Source organism: Bos grunniens, chromosome 11, assembly GCF_055505025.1.
Source record: "Bos grunniens cultivar Pamir isolate PY7600 chromosome 11, Bosgru_T2T1.0, whole genome shotgun sequence".
Taxonomy (NCBI): domain Eukaryota; kingdom Metazoa; phylum Chordata; class Mammalia; order Artiodactyla; family Bovidae; genus Bos; species Bos grunniens.
In genome coordinates this window covers 40,628,924-40,646,509 of record NC_141175.1, presented here as the reverse complement: position 1 = coordinate 40,646,509, position 17,586 = coordinate 40,628,924, and the positions used below count along the sequence as shown (strand labels likewise).

At 42.6% G+C, this 17,586-nt stretch overlaps 1 protein-coding gene across 6 annotated transcripts in view; it reads left to right on the top strand.

Moving 5' to 3' along the window:
• Nucleotides 1–16,466, top strand: part of ARHGAP25 (Rho GTPase activating protein 25) — a 94,848-nt gene extending 78,382 nt beyond the window's left edge. For all 6 annotated transcript variants that reach the window (XM_086326259.1, XM_086326261.1, XM_086326260.1 and 3 more), the window contains 6 exons: nucleotides 3,940–4,072; nucleotides 6,067–6,140; nucleotides 7,702–7,823; nucleotides 8,618–8,802; nucleotides 12,602–13,128; nucleotides 15,600–16,466. In XM_086326259.1, coding sequence (XP_086182385.1) covers nucleotides 3,940–4,072; nucleotides 6,067–6,140; nucleotides 7,702–7,823; nucleotides 8,618–8,802; nucleotides 12,602–13,128; nucleotides 15,600–15,807 — 1,249 coding nt within the window. In that variant the 3' untranslated portion in view covers nucleotides 15,808–16,466. The remainder of the gene's footprint in view (nucleotides 1–3,939; nucleotides 4,073–6,066; nucleotides 6,141–7,701; nucleotides 7,824–8,617; nucleotides 8,803–12,601; nucleotides 13,129–15,599) is intronic.
• Nucleotides 16,467–17,586: the final 1,120 nt, after the last annotated feature.

The window sequence follows — 17,586 nt, the reverse complement described above, 5'->3', positions numbered from 1 at the left end:
ATATGATTCACTTCCCATACCTATATTTCTGTGAGAAAAGGACAAGTGTGCCACATTATAAGATCAGTGTTACAACGCAAGGCTTGGCAGACCATCTGAGAGGCCTTGGCTAATCTCTGATGGGTCAGTCATTGAACTCAGAAGTCACTTAGCTCCTGACTTGTTCTTAGTCTTTGATTAAAAAAAAAAAAAAAAATATATATATATATATATAAGGACATTTCATTAGGTTGGAGGAAAAGCAAACTCAGGAAAAATCATGCTGGAAATTTAGACTATAACCATAATATTAGAGCCAGTTCTGTAACCATGGGGGCACAGACATTAAACCAAAAATTTAGAGACAAAACTGTATAGTTCTATTGTGTTAAGTGCCAAAAAATGAAAAATAGATGGTATTTTTTCATCTATTTTTAGTTTCATTTTTTCATCATTTTTCATTTCAGCAGGGGGCTTTTGACATGATCTGCTGGATTTAGGGGGCTTCCCTGGTGGCTCAGACAGTAAAGAATCTGCCTGCAATGCAGGAAACCTGGATTCCATCCCTGGGTTTGGAAGATCCCCTGGGAGGAGGGCATGGCAACCCAGTATTTTTGCTTTCACCCCAAAATGATACTTAATCTGAGATACAATAAACAAGCCTAAGGATTTAGCCAAGCCAAGCAGAATTATCTTCCCTTGACAAAATGTACTGGAAAGCTTTCAGTGGGTTGCAATAGTCTATGATGATTTAGATGGCTAATTGTGTTTTTTGATGATAACTTCAAAGTATGAATCCTGTATCTGTGGTTACAGTCCCTTTCTCTTTTCTAATGTTGGCTATTACCTTCTCCCGATTGAGCTATCTATAGAGTTTGACTTTTTTGTTGTTATGTTTATCTTCAAAATTTTCTGGTTCTTGATGTACCATCTATACTATTTTTCTCATTTCAAATTCTTTGTTTTCCATATTTGTTCTGTGGGTGTGTTCTGAGTTTTGGGGGCTGTGCCACATGACGGACGATGCATTGGAGAATGGAGTTGTAAGCCAAATAGGGGCTAGGGCAGAATCTGGCAAAAGACGATGGCCTTCTGGAACAGGGCGGGGAAAGGAGGGGCAGGACTTAGGGGGATTCCAGGGGCACTTGCAGAGTAAGATTAGAAGATATGCGGTATGGGAAGGGCTTCAATTAAACCAGAGATGCCCGTTGGGTGGACAGTGATTCAGGGGCACTGGGACAAAGGAGATTTCTGGACTTAGGAGAATGCTGCTCTGCAAAGTATCAGATGCTATTTTCTGGGGAACTTCTCTTGCATTTTGATGCTAGGGCTTTGCCAAGGTATTTTTAGGCAGTGACTCAGCAGGGAAGTCTTTTCCATAATCCCCACCTTAAAGTGAATAGTCCCCACCCCTGGTTTCCTGACGGCAGCAGTGGAGCAGAGGCAGGGCCCTGTGCTTGCTCGAGTTCTGCTTTGGAGTTAGAGTTCACGGGCTGCAAAGGCTGGAGACTTTTCAGGAGGCAGCGCCAACCACCAGCCATCAAAACAAACCAAAGAGAAAACATTTACATGAAATGTCAAGACAGAGAGCTCCACAGTCAAGCTGTGATGTTCTGGTTTCTGAGGCTTCAAATGCCTGCCTTCTCCTCCTCATGCCCAAATCCACCCCTCCTGGCCCTCCTCCAAGAGTGGTTCCCACCTAGCCCATCCACTTCTGTATCCCCCATTGCTGATGTCCAGGAAGCACTCAGATCAGCTGAACCTTTTACCACATCACAGCTTTTCAGAATACTACTGGGGCTGTCTCTTACAAACACGAGTTTTTCTTTTTCTTTCTTTTTTAATCGAAGCATAGTTGAATTACAGAGTTTCGAGTGTACAGCCAAGTGATTCAGTTACACACACACATATATCTATTCTTTTTCAGATTCTCTTCCATTATCGGTTATTACAAGATATGGACTATAGTTCCCTGTGCTATGCAGTAGTCCTTGTTTACTTATTTTATATGTAGTAGTGTGTGTATCGGAGAAGGCAATGGCACCCCACTCCAGTACTCCTGCCTGGAGAGTCCCATGGATGGAGGAGCCTGGTAAGCTGCAGTCCATGGGGTCTCAAAGAGTCTGACATGACTGCGCGACTTCACTTTCACTTTTCACTTGCATGCATTGGAGAAGGAAATGGCAAACCACTCCAGTGTTCTTGCCTGGAGAATCCCAGGGACAGGGCAGCCTGGTGGGCTGGCGTCTATAGCGTCGCACAGAGTCGGACACGACTGAAGCGACTTAGCAGCAGCAGCAGCAGCAGCAGCAGCGTGTATATGTTAATCCCAGACTCCCAATTTACCCCAACCCTCCTCCTTCCTTTGGTAACCATGCGTTTGTTTCTGTGTCTGTGAGTCTGTTTCTGTTTTGTAAGTAAGTCCATTTGTACCATTGTTTTAGATTCCACATATAAGCAACATCGTATATTTGTCTTTCTCTATCTGACTTATTTTACTTAGTATAATCTCTAGATCCATCCATGTTGCTGCAAATGGCATTATAATATTTTTTTTTAAAGGCAGAGTAACATTCCATTGTGCAAATATGTAGCACATCTTCTTTATCCATTCATCTTCAATGGACATTTAGGTTGCTTCCATGTCTTGGCTATTATAAATAGTGCTGCTTTGAACAGTGGAGTGCATGACCAGTTTTCCTTGATATGAATGAAATAAGCATATGTTTTTTCACTATTGAGCTTCAAGTTTATGGTATATTCAGACTCATTTTCTCTTATAGAGCTGTGGGATAAATGCAATAGCTCCATAAACCCCAGGGATCAGTAGACTTTTCTTAAAGGGCCACAAATAAAATATTTAGGCTTTGTGGGTCAGACAATATTTACTGCAGCTACTCAACTCTGTTCTTATAGCATGAAATCAGCTGAAGACAATACAAAAATGAATGAGCATGGCTATGTTCCTATAACACTTTATTTATGGATGCTGAACTTCAAATTTCATATGATTTTTCACTTGCCATGAAATATTCTTCTTTTGACCCCCCCGCAACTATTTGAAAATGTAAAGCCCATTCTTAGCTCACAGGATGTACACATAAAGGCGATGGGCCAGATTTGGCTTCTGGGCCACGGTTTACCCAGTCTTGCCTCCATTCTCTTTGTTGATAACGTGCTGCCTGGCCTATGCCCTAATTCCTCATCATCCTTCAAATTTTTTCTAAAGCGTCTCCTAGGACTCCTCAGTTCTATGTCGGATATCCCTTTTCTACATTTCGATGCAGTCCCAGGTCCTGAATGTCCCTTGTCTTTGCACTAACCACACAGTATTATAATGACTGGTAACATTTGAGTCTGTACAGCTTTGTTACTACATGAAGACAGGGGTCTTATGTGTCTCTCAGGTTCACTGCTGAAATCCCTATATCTGACATAGTATCTTGAACTTAGTAGGTTCTCTCAACACTTACTGTTGAGAGTAAATGTTGAATAAATGATCGTGTAAATATATGAATGAAGCCCAGAACTATGTAAACTCTCTGAGGGATTAAAGAGAACAATGGGCCATAGCTATAAATGAGTTATCATGTGAAAAACTATAGACTACATAGAAAATGCTAAGTTGTAATATACTAAGTGACTTAGAGAAAGAAGAAAGCAATGAAGGCTAGATAGTTTAACAGGTTTAATGGAAAAGTAGACCTTCAACTTATCTTTGAGGCTCTTAGATAGAAGAGATAAAGGAAATGGTGTCGGGGATTGTTATTCCAGAAGGGGGAGTAGCAAAAATATTTTAGTCAAATGCATCTTTATCAAACTCTGCTGCTGCTGCTGCTGCTGAGTCTACTTTGCAAAATTTCCTTTTGGGGACCTGGTTTTATTCAGTGGATCACCAGCAGGGAGGTGAGGAGAATTCTGAAACTTTACTTTCAAAAAGCATTGCTTATTTTCTTCCAGAGATACAGATGTCCACACGGTGGCCTCCCTGCTGAAGCTCTACCTCCGAGACCTCCCAGAGCCCGTCGTTCCCTGGAGCCAGTACGACGGGTTCCTGCTCTGTGGGCAGCTCATGAATTCAGATGAGGCAAAGGTTTGTATGTCATTAGAGTAAATTGTCCTACTTTAGAAGAAGGTAATGGTTACTGAACACTAGTCTGTTAGGCAGGCAACAGTGGGTCAAGGGTGGACCTTTTGGTGAGATACTTTGTTAAACTAGAACTTTCTCAACAGCAAAAAGTTGAATGAAGCCAATCATGGTAACAGTCTTTATGGGATGTTGCATGCCAACAAAGAACTGGACTGTCATCAAATACCCTCAAGTCACTTTAAAGCTAGTAAGAGAAGGAGGATGCTTCTGAGAAGGTTTCAAGCAATATGGCCTTGCTGAAACCTGCTGGAACAGAAAGACAGACTGACCAACCTGGAGGGCAGATGCAGGGTCCGAGTGTTCTAGCTTTGTGATACCATGCATGGCAGGCGTGGGTATATAAGGAACATATGCCAGGGAGAGGAAGGACAGGAACTTTCCTTGGCTCATTTCAGCCACAGCTGCCTGCAGGGCTACAGTTCCTGTCTGCAACATCACAAAGCTCTTCACCAGCAGGAGTTTTGATCCTCAGGTAAATTGTTTCCTTAAAGAGCTTAGAATCAACAGTTAACCACATTAGAATCATGTTAAAGAAACTAACCAACCAGCAAAAGAAACCAGTAAAACCCTACTGACAACGATAAAACCTTCATGGTTTTTAATCAAGATTTGCAAAACTAAATGGTCCATGAATGTGTTTGTATTACACAGCTATTAAAGGGGTCTAACTCCCCATGTTGGGGGTGGGGGGAGATTTGTGTTTAGCACTACTAAGCTAAAAGCTCTCTCTGGCAAAATGGTGCACAGAAAAACTTGCAATAAATTTAACTTTGATTTTGCTATTAATAGCAAATGATGTATCTTCTGTAAGACTCAGTTTATTTTCGTAGACCAAGAGAACTTTCTACAATGATTGAACTGTTACATAGCTGCACCATCCAATGTAGTAACTGCTCATTGTATGTGGCCACTAGGTACTTGAAATGTGGCTAGTACAACTAAGGAACGAAATTTCTAATTTTATTGTATTTTATAATAGTCACATGCGGCAAGTTGCTGTTATAGTAGACAGTACAAACTTAGGTTTCATAACAGGATCGTTTGGAGAACCAAAGGATATGTGTCACAAGTGAGTCACATTTTAAAATTATTGATTCGGGACTTCCCTGGTGGTCCAGGGGTTAAGACTTCACTTTCCAATGCAGGGGATGTGGGTTCCATCCCTGGTTAGGGAGCTAAGATTCCACATGCCTTGCAGCCAGAAACAATCAAAACATAAAACAGAAGCAACAATGTAACAAATTCAATAAATACTTTAATAATGATCCACACTTAAAAAAAATCTTTAAAAAATAGTGATGGCAGCCCCTGCAGGTACTATGAGTGAAAACAGGAAAGAAAGTTTGCAGTCTTTCTTCTTCCTGGCACATGCTCTCCTTGTATGACTCTCTATGACATTCATTGTCATCATGGAGCTCTAACCTTCAGACCTCTCACCTGCCCTCCAGGTTGGTCATCCTGGCTTTGTGTCCCAGTGTGTTCCAGGAAAACCATATTGCTTGAAATCCCAGTTCTCAGAAGCATCCTCCTTCTCAATACATTTGAAGTTACTTGGGGGCATTTGGTTCTGGTCCAATTCTTTATTGGAGTGTTACATCTCTAGCATTTATGAAACAAACAATTATTGTGAGTATGGTTATCACTTAGTTCTTGCCTTAGAGTACCTCTGAGTTGGGGAGGAGAGCATAATTGCAGATGAATAAAGAAATACACTGTACTAAAAGCAATGAGCATCTCCGTGCTGTTTTTGCAGCTTCCTGTGGATTTATAGTTATTTCAAAATGAAACATTTTTTAAAAAAACATAGAAAACTATGGTGACAGATAGGATTGACTGCCAAAGCGTTGCTCCTGCAGAGATGAACCCCAGTTATGTTCCAGGGTCCCATTGCTGGCAAGTGAGCAGCCTCATTCACTGGTGTTGAAATCTCTTCCCAGGCCCAGCAGGAGTTGATAAAACAGCTTTCTATTCTTCCCCGAGACAACTATAGCCTCCTGAGCTACATCTGCAGGTAAGAGGCCCCTGGAATCAGCTCCATAATTTTCAGCCACACCAGAAAGAGGCCCCCAGTTAGAGGAGGAAAGAGGATCTCTGTGAACTCAAGAGATTCTGGTCCAGACCTTTGGAAGATCAGCTCTATTCACAGACCACTGAGGTAGTTTTCCTGTGACCCCAAGATAATTTAAAGGATCCCCTGAAAATCTGATCAACACAAAAAGGAAACATACGTCTTCCTTCAAACCTACTCCAAGGCTGCCCAGAATCCTGGAACAGACATTAGAACCCAAAATCCTTAAAATTTTCTAGAATTATCTCCCATTTTCCTGACTCTGGATCATAACTTAGTACCCAGAGGCATTCATTCCAGGCTATCTTTCTTAGTTCCCTTTCTGAGGACCTGCTGTGTGCTGACTTTGCGGCAACACACAGTAAGTAGATTGACCCAGATCAGGCTGAGTTGGGAACCTGGATCTCCATCCCAGACATAGCTGAATTTCTCTTTATTATTTTTTTTTATATTTTCTATAGTTTCCAAATTATAGAAGAGATACATGCTTGGTTTGGAAACCAGCAAAATACAAAATACTGTATATAAACAAAAATTACCCCAAGTCCACTCACCCAGCAAAAATCACTATTAACATTTGAATGTGTTTCCTTCTGAATGTTGTTGTCTCTGTGCTACATCTTCACATCTATCAATATAAATAATAGGGAAACAATTTTTATACCAAATTAGAAATATGTATATATGTTAATAATATATATATATATATTTGTAAGCTGCTTCTTTTGGCTAAACATTATAGTTTGAGAATTTTCCTATGTTGCAAAATAGGGTTATATATGACTCTGTAATATTCCATAAAGTTTTCTCATTTGGACACCACACCCTTCTCTGAGAATTTCTCCATATTGGGAATTTTATATTGTTTCAGCCTATTCCTTTAAAAGTGTTTTTTAGAGATAGTATTTAGAAATCCCTTTGCTGATCTTTTCAGAGTTGTTTTTTTTTTTTTTTTTTTTTTAATAATGAGTCTGAGAGCTTCATGCCTCAGCTGGGTAGAATTATAGTGAAAACTCATTGTTAGTTTTTGAGCACCTGCTGAAAATTTGAGATGCTCGGTGGTGTACTCTGAGGATGAGAGCACGGAGGGATCATGAATTCCCATTTATGAAATCTCACTATAACATTTTCTTCTCTGGAGACTCAGCTGGGATGTACAGAAAGCCTGGGAGATAAGCCTGTAAAGTGAAGACTAGGCATGGTCCGCACCCATTTTAGTCTTTCTCATCTCCTCTTAGCTCCTTGCACTGGACCCTGCTTTGTGCCAATGTAACTTCCTAGCCACCCTTGACCCCTACACCACCCTCAGCAGCTGGGCTGCTTGTTTCTTGTCTGCCTTGATCTTGAATCTTTCGAGACAAAACCAAATTCCTGTAGTCAAAGCAGACTGGTCCCATTCCTGAGACCAGGAGGAAAGAGCTGAGACATACCTCTGTGGTACCTGGAAGTACTTCCTTGTGGCAACTTCTTGTCCCCCACTCTGGGATATCCTGGCTGCCCGCAGGTTCCTCCATGAAATCCAGCTGAACTGTGGAGTTAACAAAATGAGTGTGGACAATCTGGCTACTGTGATTGGTGTGAATCTCATCAGGTCGAAGGTCGAGGACCCTGCTGTGATCATGAGAGGTACCGCTGGTCCCATGGTGATGGCAGGGGCAGAGGAAGTAATAACAGTGACATCACTACCAAATTGCTCTGCAATTTGCTGAGAGTTTTCTGTAGATTATCTTATCTGAGTTGTAAAATAACCCTGTGAAATCAGCAGGCAGTTTATTTTCTGGGTCACAGCAGAGCAGAGAGGTTAGAGATTTACCAGTCATCACACAGTATGGTAGGCTAGCACAAAAACATTTAGCTGGTGTTTCTTAGTCTTTTAGTATTTTTAAACACCCTTAACCAGAGAGTACGAACAAATGTAATTTTATAAGACACCTCAGCAAGAGGCTACGTGTAAAGCTGTGCTGAAAAGACTTCTGAGGCTGTGTCTTAGTTCAGTGAACAAGAGTTCTGACACAGAGTATTGATGTCTGCCGTAATTTCGGGGAGGCAGTACGCTTGGCACACATTAGGTATGTGTGCAGTAAGAAATCAGATGTCATATTGAGGACCACATCAGGAGAGAAAGATGTCTTCGTTTTTTTTCTTGTTGTAGTCCCTACTTCCTAATCAAAGATGATGCAGAGGACTATAGGCTGAAAACAACCCTTTTTCACCCCAGTCCCATATCCTTCTGTCTCATCCTTTTCAGGATCCCCTATCCCAAGCAATTAAGAAGGATTCTGTGAGGAATAACTGAAGTCTGTGGGGGCCATGTGGTTTTAGAGTCAAGTTTAGTGACATTTCATGGGTGGAGACCCTTGAGGACTGCCTGCCCCCTGCCCATGGTCTTGCACTACAAATCTCTTTCTTCTTTCTTTCAGGGACTCCTCAAATCCAAAGAGTGATGACCATGATGATCAGAGACCACGAAGTCCTTTTCCCCAAGTCCAAGGACGCACCTTTGTCACCCCCTGCCCCCCAAAATGACCCCAAGAAACCTCCAGTTGCACGAAGCTCTGTGGGCTGGGATGCCACTGAGGACCCTCCAATTTCTAGGACTGACAGTGTAAGTAACATGGTAAGGTGTAGAAAACCTTCCTCTTTCCATCCAACTCTTCCCTCAGTCCAGGTCATTCCATGTAAGAGCTGCTCTGGGCTGGCAGTCTGGGGAGTCCTGGGAGATGCTATGGCAGTGGGCGCAGCTGGTATAGACTCATTTGAATGCATCTTGAAAGCCTGGCATCTTTCAAAATCTAGTTTCTGTTGGTATCCTGGAGATGAGATTAGTGACATGTGTGCCCACCCTTCAGTGACTGAGCAATGGGAGTCCTCACTGAAGCCCACATTAAAAAGGAAACCCTTTCAAATGCAGTCCAGGGAAGTTTGATAGGGAAATTAATGTATACCACAGTGTAAATGTTTCAGTGAGAGTTGTTGAAAATTCCGGGTGAAAGTCCAGAGAGAACTGGTTTCCTGCTGAGCCATGAAACGTGATTTCTTTCTCAGAGTATGTGATGTGTTTGTGTATTATTTCCCTTTCCCTGATAAGCTGTCTCAGCAATGTCAACCCCTCATTTGTACTGAAGGATTGCGGCTCACGTTCACAATGTCAAAAAACTCTGCAGACTCTGAAATTTAGAGTAAGGCCAACAATTTACAAAGCTCAGCTATTTTTACATCTTTAGAGAAACAAATATTTTTTAAAAGAACATGTGAACTTTACGTAGCAGCTTGATTCTTGATGTGTGACCAAGTAATGAATCTAAAAGTCCCGGTTGACCAGGTGCTGTCAGCTGCCTTCAGTACTGTTAATCCTGTGGATGGTGAAGAAAGTACTGAAAAAAAGGTGGTGGTGGTTGTGATTTTTTTCCTGGATGATGCCTGTCTGGATACAGTGCATCTTACTAATACTCTAAAATCAAATTAATATTTAGGAATGTTCCTACTTCATATAGTGAAATCATCCTGGACGTCCTTGAGAGTGGCCATTTTGCTCATTTGACAGGTTTCTGTACTTAGTGTAACACTAAAGAGAGGCACTGTGCTGGAGACCTTGAATAGATCACGTGTGGAGTCGTCACCCTTCCTCTGTAGGGCAGAATTTATCTTATACATCTGATAGCTGAGGTGCTGAGGCTCAGGGAGGTGGACCCGCTAGCCCAAGGTGATGGTACTAGAATGGCAGGAGAGTGGGACTTAGACCGAGTTTGCATCTCAGGGCCCAGGCCCTTCTGATTCCAGGTGGGGTTGCTGGCGCAGGTGATAAGCTAGAAGCCTCCAGTGCAGCTTGAGCCCTGATTTTCTGATTTTACATTTAGGGCTCAGTCTTTTTCTCTTTCTTCTTAATTTAATCTAAACATATATATCCATGATACAAAAACATCAAAACAAAAGAAAAAGAGATATGTTTAGAACTTCAGCTCCCTCTGCTCTCTCCACCCACCTCATTCTTCCCTGCCTTTATCAGTTCCTTTTTCATCTTCCCAATGTTCCTTTATGAAAACATAAGTAAATATGAATGTAAACTGTTATTTACCTCCCTTTTTATACAAGGTATAACATACTCATTCTCTCCCCTTACACACACACACACAGGCACACATGCATGCTACTCTGTATCTTGAAGTTTTCTGTTTAATGGCATACTCTGGAGACATTTTCATGTCAATACATAGACAGCAACTTCATAAACTGTGTTTTTGGCAGATGTATGATGGTAAAGAATCTGCCTGCAATGCAGAAGACCTAGGTTTGATCCCTGGGTCAAGAAGATCCCCTAGAGAAGGGCATGGCAACCCGCTCCAATATTCTTGCCTGGAGAATTCCATGGGCAGAGGAGCCTGGCAGACCACAGTCCATGTGGTCACAGAGTCGGACATGACTGAGCGACTCACGCACATGGTATTCCATTCTGTGCATGGACCACGATCTACTCAGCCAGCCCCTAGAGATGAGCAGGTTACTTTTATTCCTTTATACTACAAACAAGGATGCCATAAATAATCTTGACCATGCTTTATTTAATGCTCAGACAGATATATTTCTGGCATAAATTCCTCGAAGTGGGATTGATGAGTCAGTAAATAGATTTGTAATGTAATTTTGATTAAAATTGTTAAATAGTGGTTGTCCTCTTTTGTGCTTCCACCAGTGATGCATGAAATTATCTATTTCCCTACACTTTTCCCAGCAGAGTATGTTAGCTTTCAGGGGGTGGGGGTTCCCATCTGATAGGAAAGAACTGATATTTCATTAATTTTAATTGTGAAGTTTTCCTGTTGTAAGAGAATCCAAACATTGTTGTCATATGTGTAAGGGCCAGTTGCATTTTCCTACATAAACTGTCTGACCTTGTTCTTTGCCTATGTCTCTATTGATTATTGGTCTTCTTCTCAAATTTTATGAACTTTATGTATTAGGGAAAATAGCCTATTGTCTGTGATATGCATTGCAAATATTTTTGTTAGTTTGTTAATTCTTTTTTGATTTAGCATGTAGTGATTTCTGTGGCTTACTTTTAATTTGGAAAATCATGGAAACCCATGTAGATTGAATTTATCAAACTTTTCTTTTATGGCTTCTGGATTTTGGTCATGGAAAAGCCTCCCCATTCTAAGGTTATTTTAAAAGATCCTATTTTAAGACTCCTTCCCACAAGCAATTGATTTTAGTCAGCATTTCACTTCTAGAGCACGAGTTCCTTCAAGTATTAATGTAATATTCTTCTGAAAAAAGTGCCTGGCAGAAAATCAACTAATGTGACAAATTAAGAGATGGTCTTCTTACCTAAACAGACATTTCCCCAAAGAAGACATATAGATAGCTAAGAAACACATGAAAAGATGCTCAACATTGCTCATTATTAGAGAAATGCCAATCAAAACTACAATCAGGTATCATCTTACACCAGTCAGAATGGTCATCATCAAAAAATCTACAAATGATAAATGCTAGAGAGTGGGGAGAAAAGGGAACCCTTCTACACTGTTTGTGGGAATGCAAATTGATACAGCCTCTATGAAGAACAATCTGGAGATTCCTTAATAAACTAGGAATAAAACTACCATACAACCCAGCAATCCCACTACTGGACATATATCCTGAGGAAACCATAACTGAAAAATACACAGGTACTCAAATGTTCATTGCAGTACTATTTACAATAGCTAGGACATAGAAGCAACCTGGATGTCCATCGACAGATAATGGGTAAAGAAGTTGTGGTACATATACACAATAGAATATTACTCAGCTATAAAAAGGAATGCATTTGAGTCAGTTCTAATGAGGTGGATGAACCTAGAGCTTATTATGCAGAGTCAAGTAAGTCATAAAGGTCATATATTAATACATATATATGGAATCTAGAAAGATAGTATTGACAACCCTATATGCAGGACAGCAAAAGAGATACAGTCATAAAGAACAGACTTTTGGACACAGTGGGGGAAGGAGAGGGGGGATGATTTGAGAGAATAGCATTGAAACATATACATTGTCGTATGTAAAATACATAGCCACTGGGAGTCTAATGTAAGATGCAGGGAACTCAAAGTGCTCTCTGACAATTTAGAGGGGTGGGATGGGGTGGACGATGGAAGGGGGATTCAGGAAGGAAGGGACATATGTATACCTGTGGCCAATTCATGTTTATGTGTGGCAAAGACCATCACAATATTGTTAAGTATTTATCCTCTAATCTAAAATACAATAATAAAGAAAATACCAAGGAAATAAAAGAGACGGTCTTCTGGAGTTTCATAGATGCGCACCCAGGAGATGCCTTCTTTCAAGTTTCTCATCCTGAGAACATGACACATGTGACAAAAACCCATGTAACATCCATGGCCATTTTTTTTTTTCAGGCCAGTGACTCAGATGCAACCAGCCCCACTGGACAACAGCCAAACGATGGGTGTCTAGAAGACAAAGCATCCAGGGACAAGCCAGGGGATTGGAAGCCGCAATCACGAAAAAGGACTCAGACGCTCCCAAACCGGAAATGCTTCTTGACCTCTGCTTTGCAAGGTGCCAACAGCTGCAAAACAGAGATATTTAAAAATGAATTCTGGTCATCTTCTTTGGAGGCGAAGGCTGGGGATGGGCACAGGAGAACGATGTCTCAAGGTGTGCCGCAGCTTTTCGACTCCCAGCGAACTTCCACCTATGATAATGTCCCCACCCAGCCCGGGTCGCCTGGGGATGAAGCCAGTACACTCTCACCCCAGGCCTGTGACTCCAAGAGAGATGCTCTTGCCAGCCTAAACTCTGAAACTGGGCCTGGGAAAAAAATCTCTGGTGAAGACGAACTTGAATCTTTGCAGAGGATGGTCCAGGAGCTGCGAAAGGAAATAGAAACACAGAAGCAAATGTACGAGGAACAGATTGAAAAGTAAGTCAATCCCAGAGGGGCTTGGGCAGCCACTTGGTTTCCATATTAAAAGCAAATAGGGATTTTTCTCTGCCAAAGGAGTGACATCATGAAACTTCAATTATAGACGACAGATTCTATAGTAAGTAGTCTGGCCTAATGAAGAAAAAGGGCAAAAAGATTGAGGAGATGACCAAATTAGTGAAAACACTAAACTTTAGATTAAATTCGTGGAAAAGTAAGTATGTAGCTTAAGTAGCTTAACCAGCTATTTCCAAAAAGTGATTGTTTAAGCATCAACGTGCCTTAATAGGAGCTTCCCAGGTAGAGTAGTGGTAAAGAATGTGCCTGCCAATGCAGGAGACACATGGGAGGCAGATTCAATCCCTGGGTTGGAAAGATTCCCTGGAGGAGGAAATGGCAACCCACTCCGGTATTCTTGCCTGGAAAATTCCATGGACACAGGAGCCTAGAGGACTGCAGTCCATGGGATCGCAAAGAGTCTCATGCATTTGCCCTAAAACATTAAGAGAAATTTAAAAACTTTTTTGTATTAATGTCATTCACCAACTCTGCAAATATTTATTAAGGTGGCCACTCCTCCTGAAGGGGACAAAGTCTTCTGAATCCAAAATTGGGTGGGGGGTGGGGACTCCCAACTCCTCCATGGGAGAAGAAAGAGGACTCAGTCTATAATACTTTCTCTAATCTTCATGCTTCAGACATCCCTTCTCATATAATCCCTTCAGTAATGAGGTGAAATAGGTAATACCCTCATTTTACGGAAGAAATAAGAGTTTGGGAAGTATAAAAAGGTTCCTAAAGATTGCACAGCTAATCATTGATGGGGCTGGGATTTGAACCCGGGTCAGCCACCCTCCCGAGCCCACTCAGATTCTACCTCTCCACCACTGGAATCAGTGGTCAAGATCTAGCAGTGTCTCGTGAGGTTGCCCTCTGAACAAGAGGGATGTGGAGAACTGTGAGAAGAAAATTAGATTTGTGATGAGTAGGATTACAGAAAGTAAAAGTGCTACTCAGTCAGTCGTGTCTGACTCTTTGCAACCCCATGGACTGTAACCCACCAGACTCCTCTGTCCATAGGATTGCCTAGACAAGAATACTGGAGTGGGTTGCCGTTTCCTCCTGCCAAGTATCTTCCCAAATCAGGGATCAAACCTGGGTTTCCCACGTTGCAGGTAGATTGTATACTGTCTGAGTCACTAGGGAAGATGGGAAAGAATCTTCCTGCAATGTGGATTCCAGAGGAATGTCTAATTTGGCTTTAAGAAGAAATGGGCAATGGTAGGCAATACTCTGATGAGAGGCCATTACGTGCAGCATCGACCGGGCCTGTGAAGTTAGAAGCCAGTGAAAGTGTTAGTTGCTCAGTTGTGTTCAACTCTTTGCAACCCCATGGACAGTAGCCCGCCAAGCTCCTTTGTCCATGGAATTCACCAGGCAAGAATAGTGGAGTAGGTTGCCATTCCCTTCTTCAGGGGATCTTCCCGACCCAGGGATTGAACCGGGATCCCCTGCACACGCTGTAGATGGGTCTCCTGCATTGCAGGCAGATTCCTTATCATCTGAGCTACCAGGGGAGCCCAGGGATGGGCTCAAACAGGAGCTCAAGTCTCCATTTAAGAATGTCTCTGCCATTGGGTAGCATGGAGGCAGTATCTCACAGAATGAAACTCTGAAGTGACTTTTCTAATCACATTCTCCTCACAGGCCTGAAATTCCCTACCATGGTTTAAAAATGTCATATATACGCTCATTTTTCAAGGGTTAATTCAGCACAGCCTGAAGGGGGACAGACAGGCACCTGGGATGAGACCAAGATTTGGGGCAGTAACAGTGAAAATCCTGGGAATTCAGTAATCCAGTAGATCTTGCACTTTGAATAGGATTCAGAAGTGTGGGTGGGGCTGGAAAGACCATTGCTCTCAAAGGGCAGCTCCCTGGATTCTCCAAATCTTGGTCTCCAGGAGCCTTCATGAGAGAAGGCTCTGATCCATGGTCTGCGTGGAGCAGGATGAGAAGGCACACATGTGTACACAGGGGCTGGGGATCCCTACACAGGGGCTGGGGATCCGTACACATGGAATCTGGGTGAGGTTCAGCTGTCAATCAACACTTCCACAGAGCAGGACAGATGTAAGACGCTAGTGGGCTCTAAGTATTAGAGGTGGTATCTTCATTCAAAGACTTTATAGGGTGGTAGAAGATACAAAACACAAAACGACATGAAAAACAACACGAGATGTCACAGGATGGATGATAAATGACGAAAGAGGAGCGGGAACATGCTGTGGGAGTTCAGCTTTACTGGGAAGTCCTCCTGTCTGGGGTGGGACACACTAGGAGGCACAGGCTGGAGATGGGTCTTGTGATATGGAAGGTGAAACGGACAGGGTGGCAGTGGGCAAGGCCGGAGGGAGAGTCTAGAGGTCATGCCTTGTCATCCCATTCTTTTCTTCCCTTCTTCATAGCCTCGAGAAGGAAAATTATGACGTGTGGGCTAAGGTGGTGAGGCTCAATGAAGAACTGGAGAATGAGAAGAAGAAGTCAGCAGCCTTGGAAATCAGCCTCCGCAACGTGGAACGCTGCCGGGAGGATGTGGAGAAGAGGAACAAGGTCTTGGAAGAGGAGGTCAAGGAGTTTGTCAAATCGATAAAGGAACCCAAGACCGACGCTTGAGGATCCCAGGAACCACAGAGACCGCCTGCAGAGACCCAGCACTGCTGCCTTTCTTGCTGCTAACCAATAGCCAGGAAGCAACATCACTCCCTAAGAGGGAGACGACATTTGGAGGGAAAAACATCACATTTCCCAATAAATAGATCGGTGGAGTTTGCAAGAGGAGAAGAGTGAGCGGGGACTTGTGTGGACAGCTCTGAGCCCATGGGGCTGTATTTGAAAGGATTGCATTATTCCACGGTGGTTTCAGCGGAGTGAAACGGCACCTTCCATAACTGGATGGCTGTGTCCAGTGGAGACTGATGCAGGCCACAGGCAACAGGCTGCCCCCGACATAGGCTGGACTGAAGTGTTAGCTGTGTTTCCGTTGTGGAACAACTTGCTTGGTCAGATGTCTGACTGGGATGTCTCTGAGACACAGGGGCCAAAAATAATATTCAGCTTTTGAGTTCTCTGCCTTGGGGGAGGGGAACTGTGTTTTGAAGAGCGGCACCTGCTGAAGCCGGGACCCCATTCTGCCACCCCCACCATGAGGCACACTCTCCAGGGCTGGAAACTCAAAATTAGTGTTAGGCAAAGACAAACCAAGCAATAAACTGTATTTATGAAAGCAAAACTCGTTAGAAAATTATATTCAAATAAAGAAAAAAAAAGCAGCAGCAGGGCTGTTGGTAATCCATGCAACACCTTTATGAGAGTAAATGACTCCCCATCCTGGGGGCAGAGACATCCCTCTCGAGGCACACGGTGAGCAGGACATGGGCTGTGTTCTAATTCCACTTGCATTTCAGGGGCCGCAATTGCATAGGTCAGGCCCACGATGATACAACTTTTTTTAGACGCTGTTTGTGAGTTTAGAGTCATGTCCATCAAGTGAACTCCGGGAGTTGGTGATGGACAGGGAGGCCTGGCGTGCTGTGATTCATGGGGTCGCAAAGAGTCAGACACGACTGAGCGACTGAACTGAAGTGAACTGTGAGTTTAGATAGTAACAGTCATATAATAATATTTTTCCTGTTTCACGAAAATGCATATGATTTTTTCTTTAAATGATCCCGAGGCACTAGAGAAAAGCTAGGGCTTTCCCAGCTGAGAGTTGACTTTTCCTTCTATATTAAGCCAACCTGGTAGAGGCCCCTCGTGAGGCCCCAGGCCTTCCTAGGAAGCATGGTGGAGTCTTTAATGGTTTTTGTCATCATTCTAGTTGAGTAGTCTCTAAGCTCTTTTGATCATGTACCCCATCAATAGAAAATATTTGAGCATACCTTCCTCAACATGAAAAAAAGTGAAAGTGTTAGTCGCTCAGTCGTATCCTATTTTTGCAATCCCATGGACTGTAGCCTGCCAAGCTCCTCTGGCCATGGGATTGTCCAGGCAAGAATGCTGGGGTGGATTGCCATTCCCTTCTCCAGGGGATCTTCCCAACCCAGGGGTCAAACCCGGGTCTCCTGCATTGCAGACTAATTCTTTACCATCTGAGCAGCCAGGGAAGTCCATCCTTCTCAACATGTTTATTTATTTATAAATGATATACACATACTACTATATTAATTTATCATGTATATCACAAAACATACACAGGAAGAAGCTGAATAATGATGAGATAAAAACAGACCTAAGTAAATATTCTCAAATGTGCTTTCAGCTCTGGAAGCCCCTAGCCCAGTTTCCCAGTGGGTGTTACCTGTACTCATATTACATATTACATATTTCATCCATTACTCCCATAAATATGCTTGACTTTGGGAAGACACATGGCTGAATTAGTGGTTTGGAATC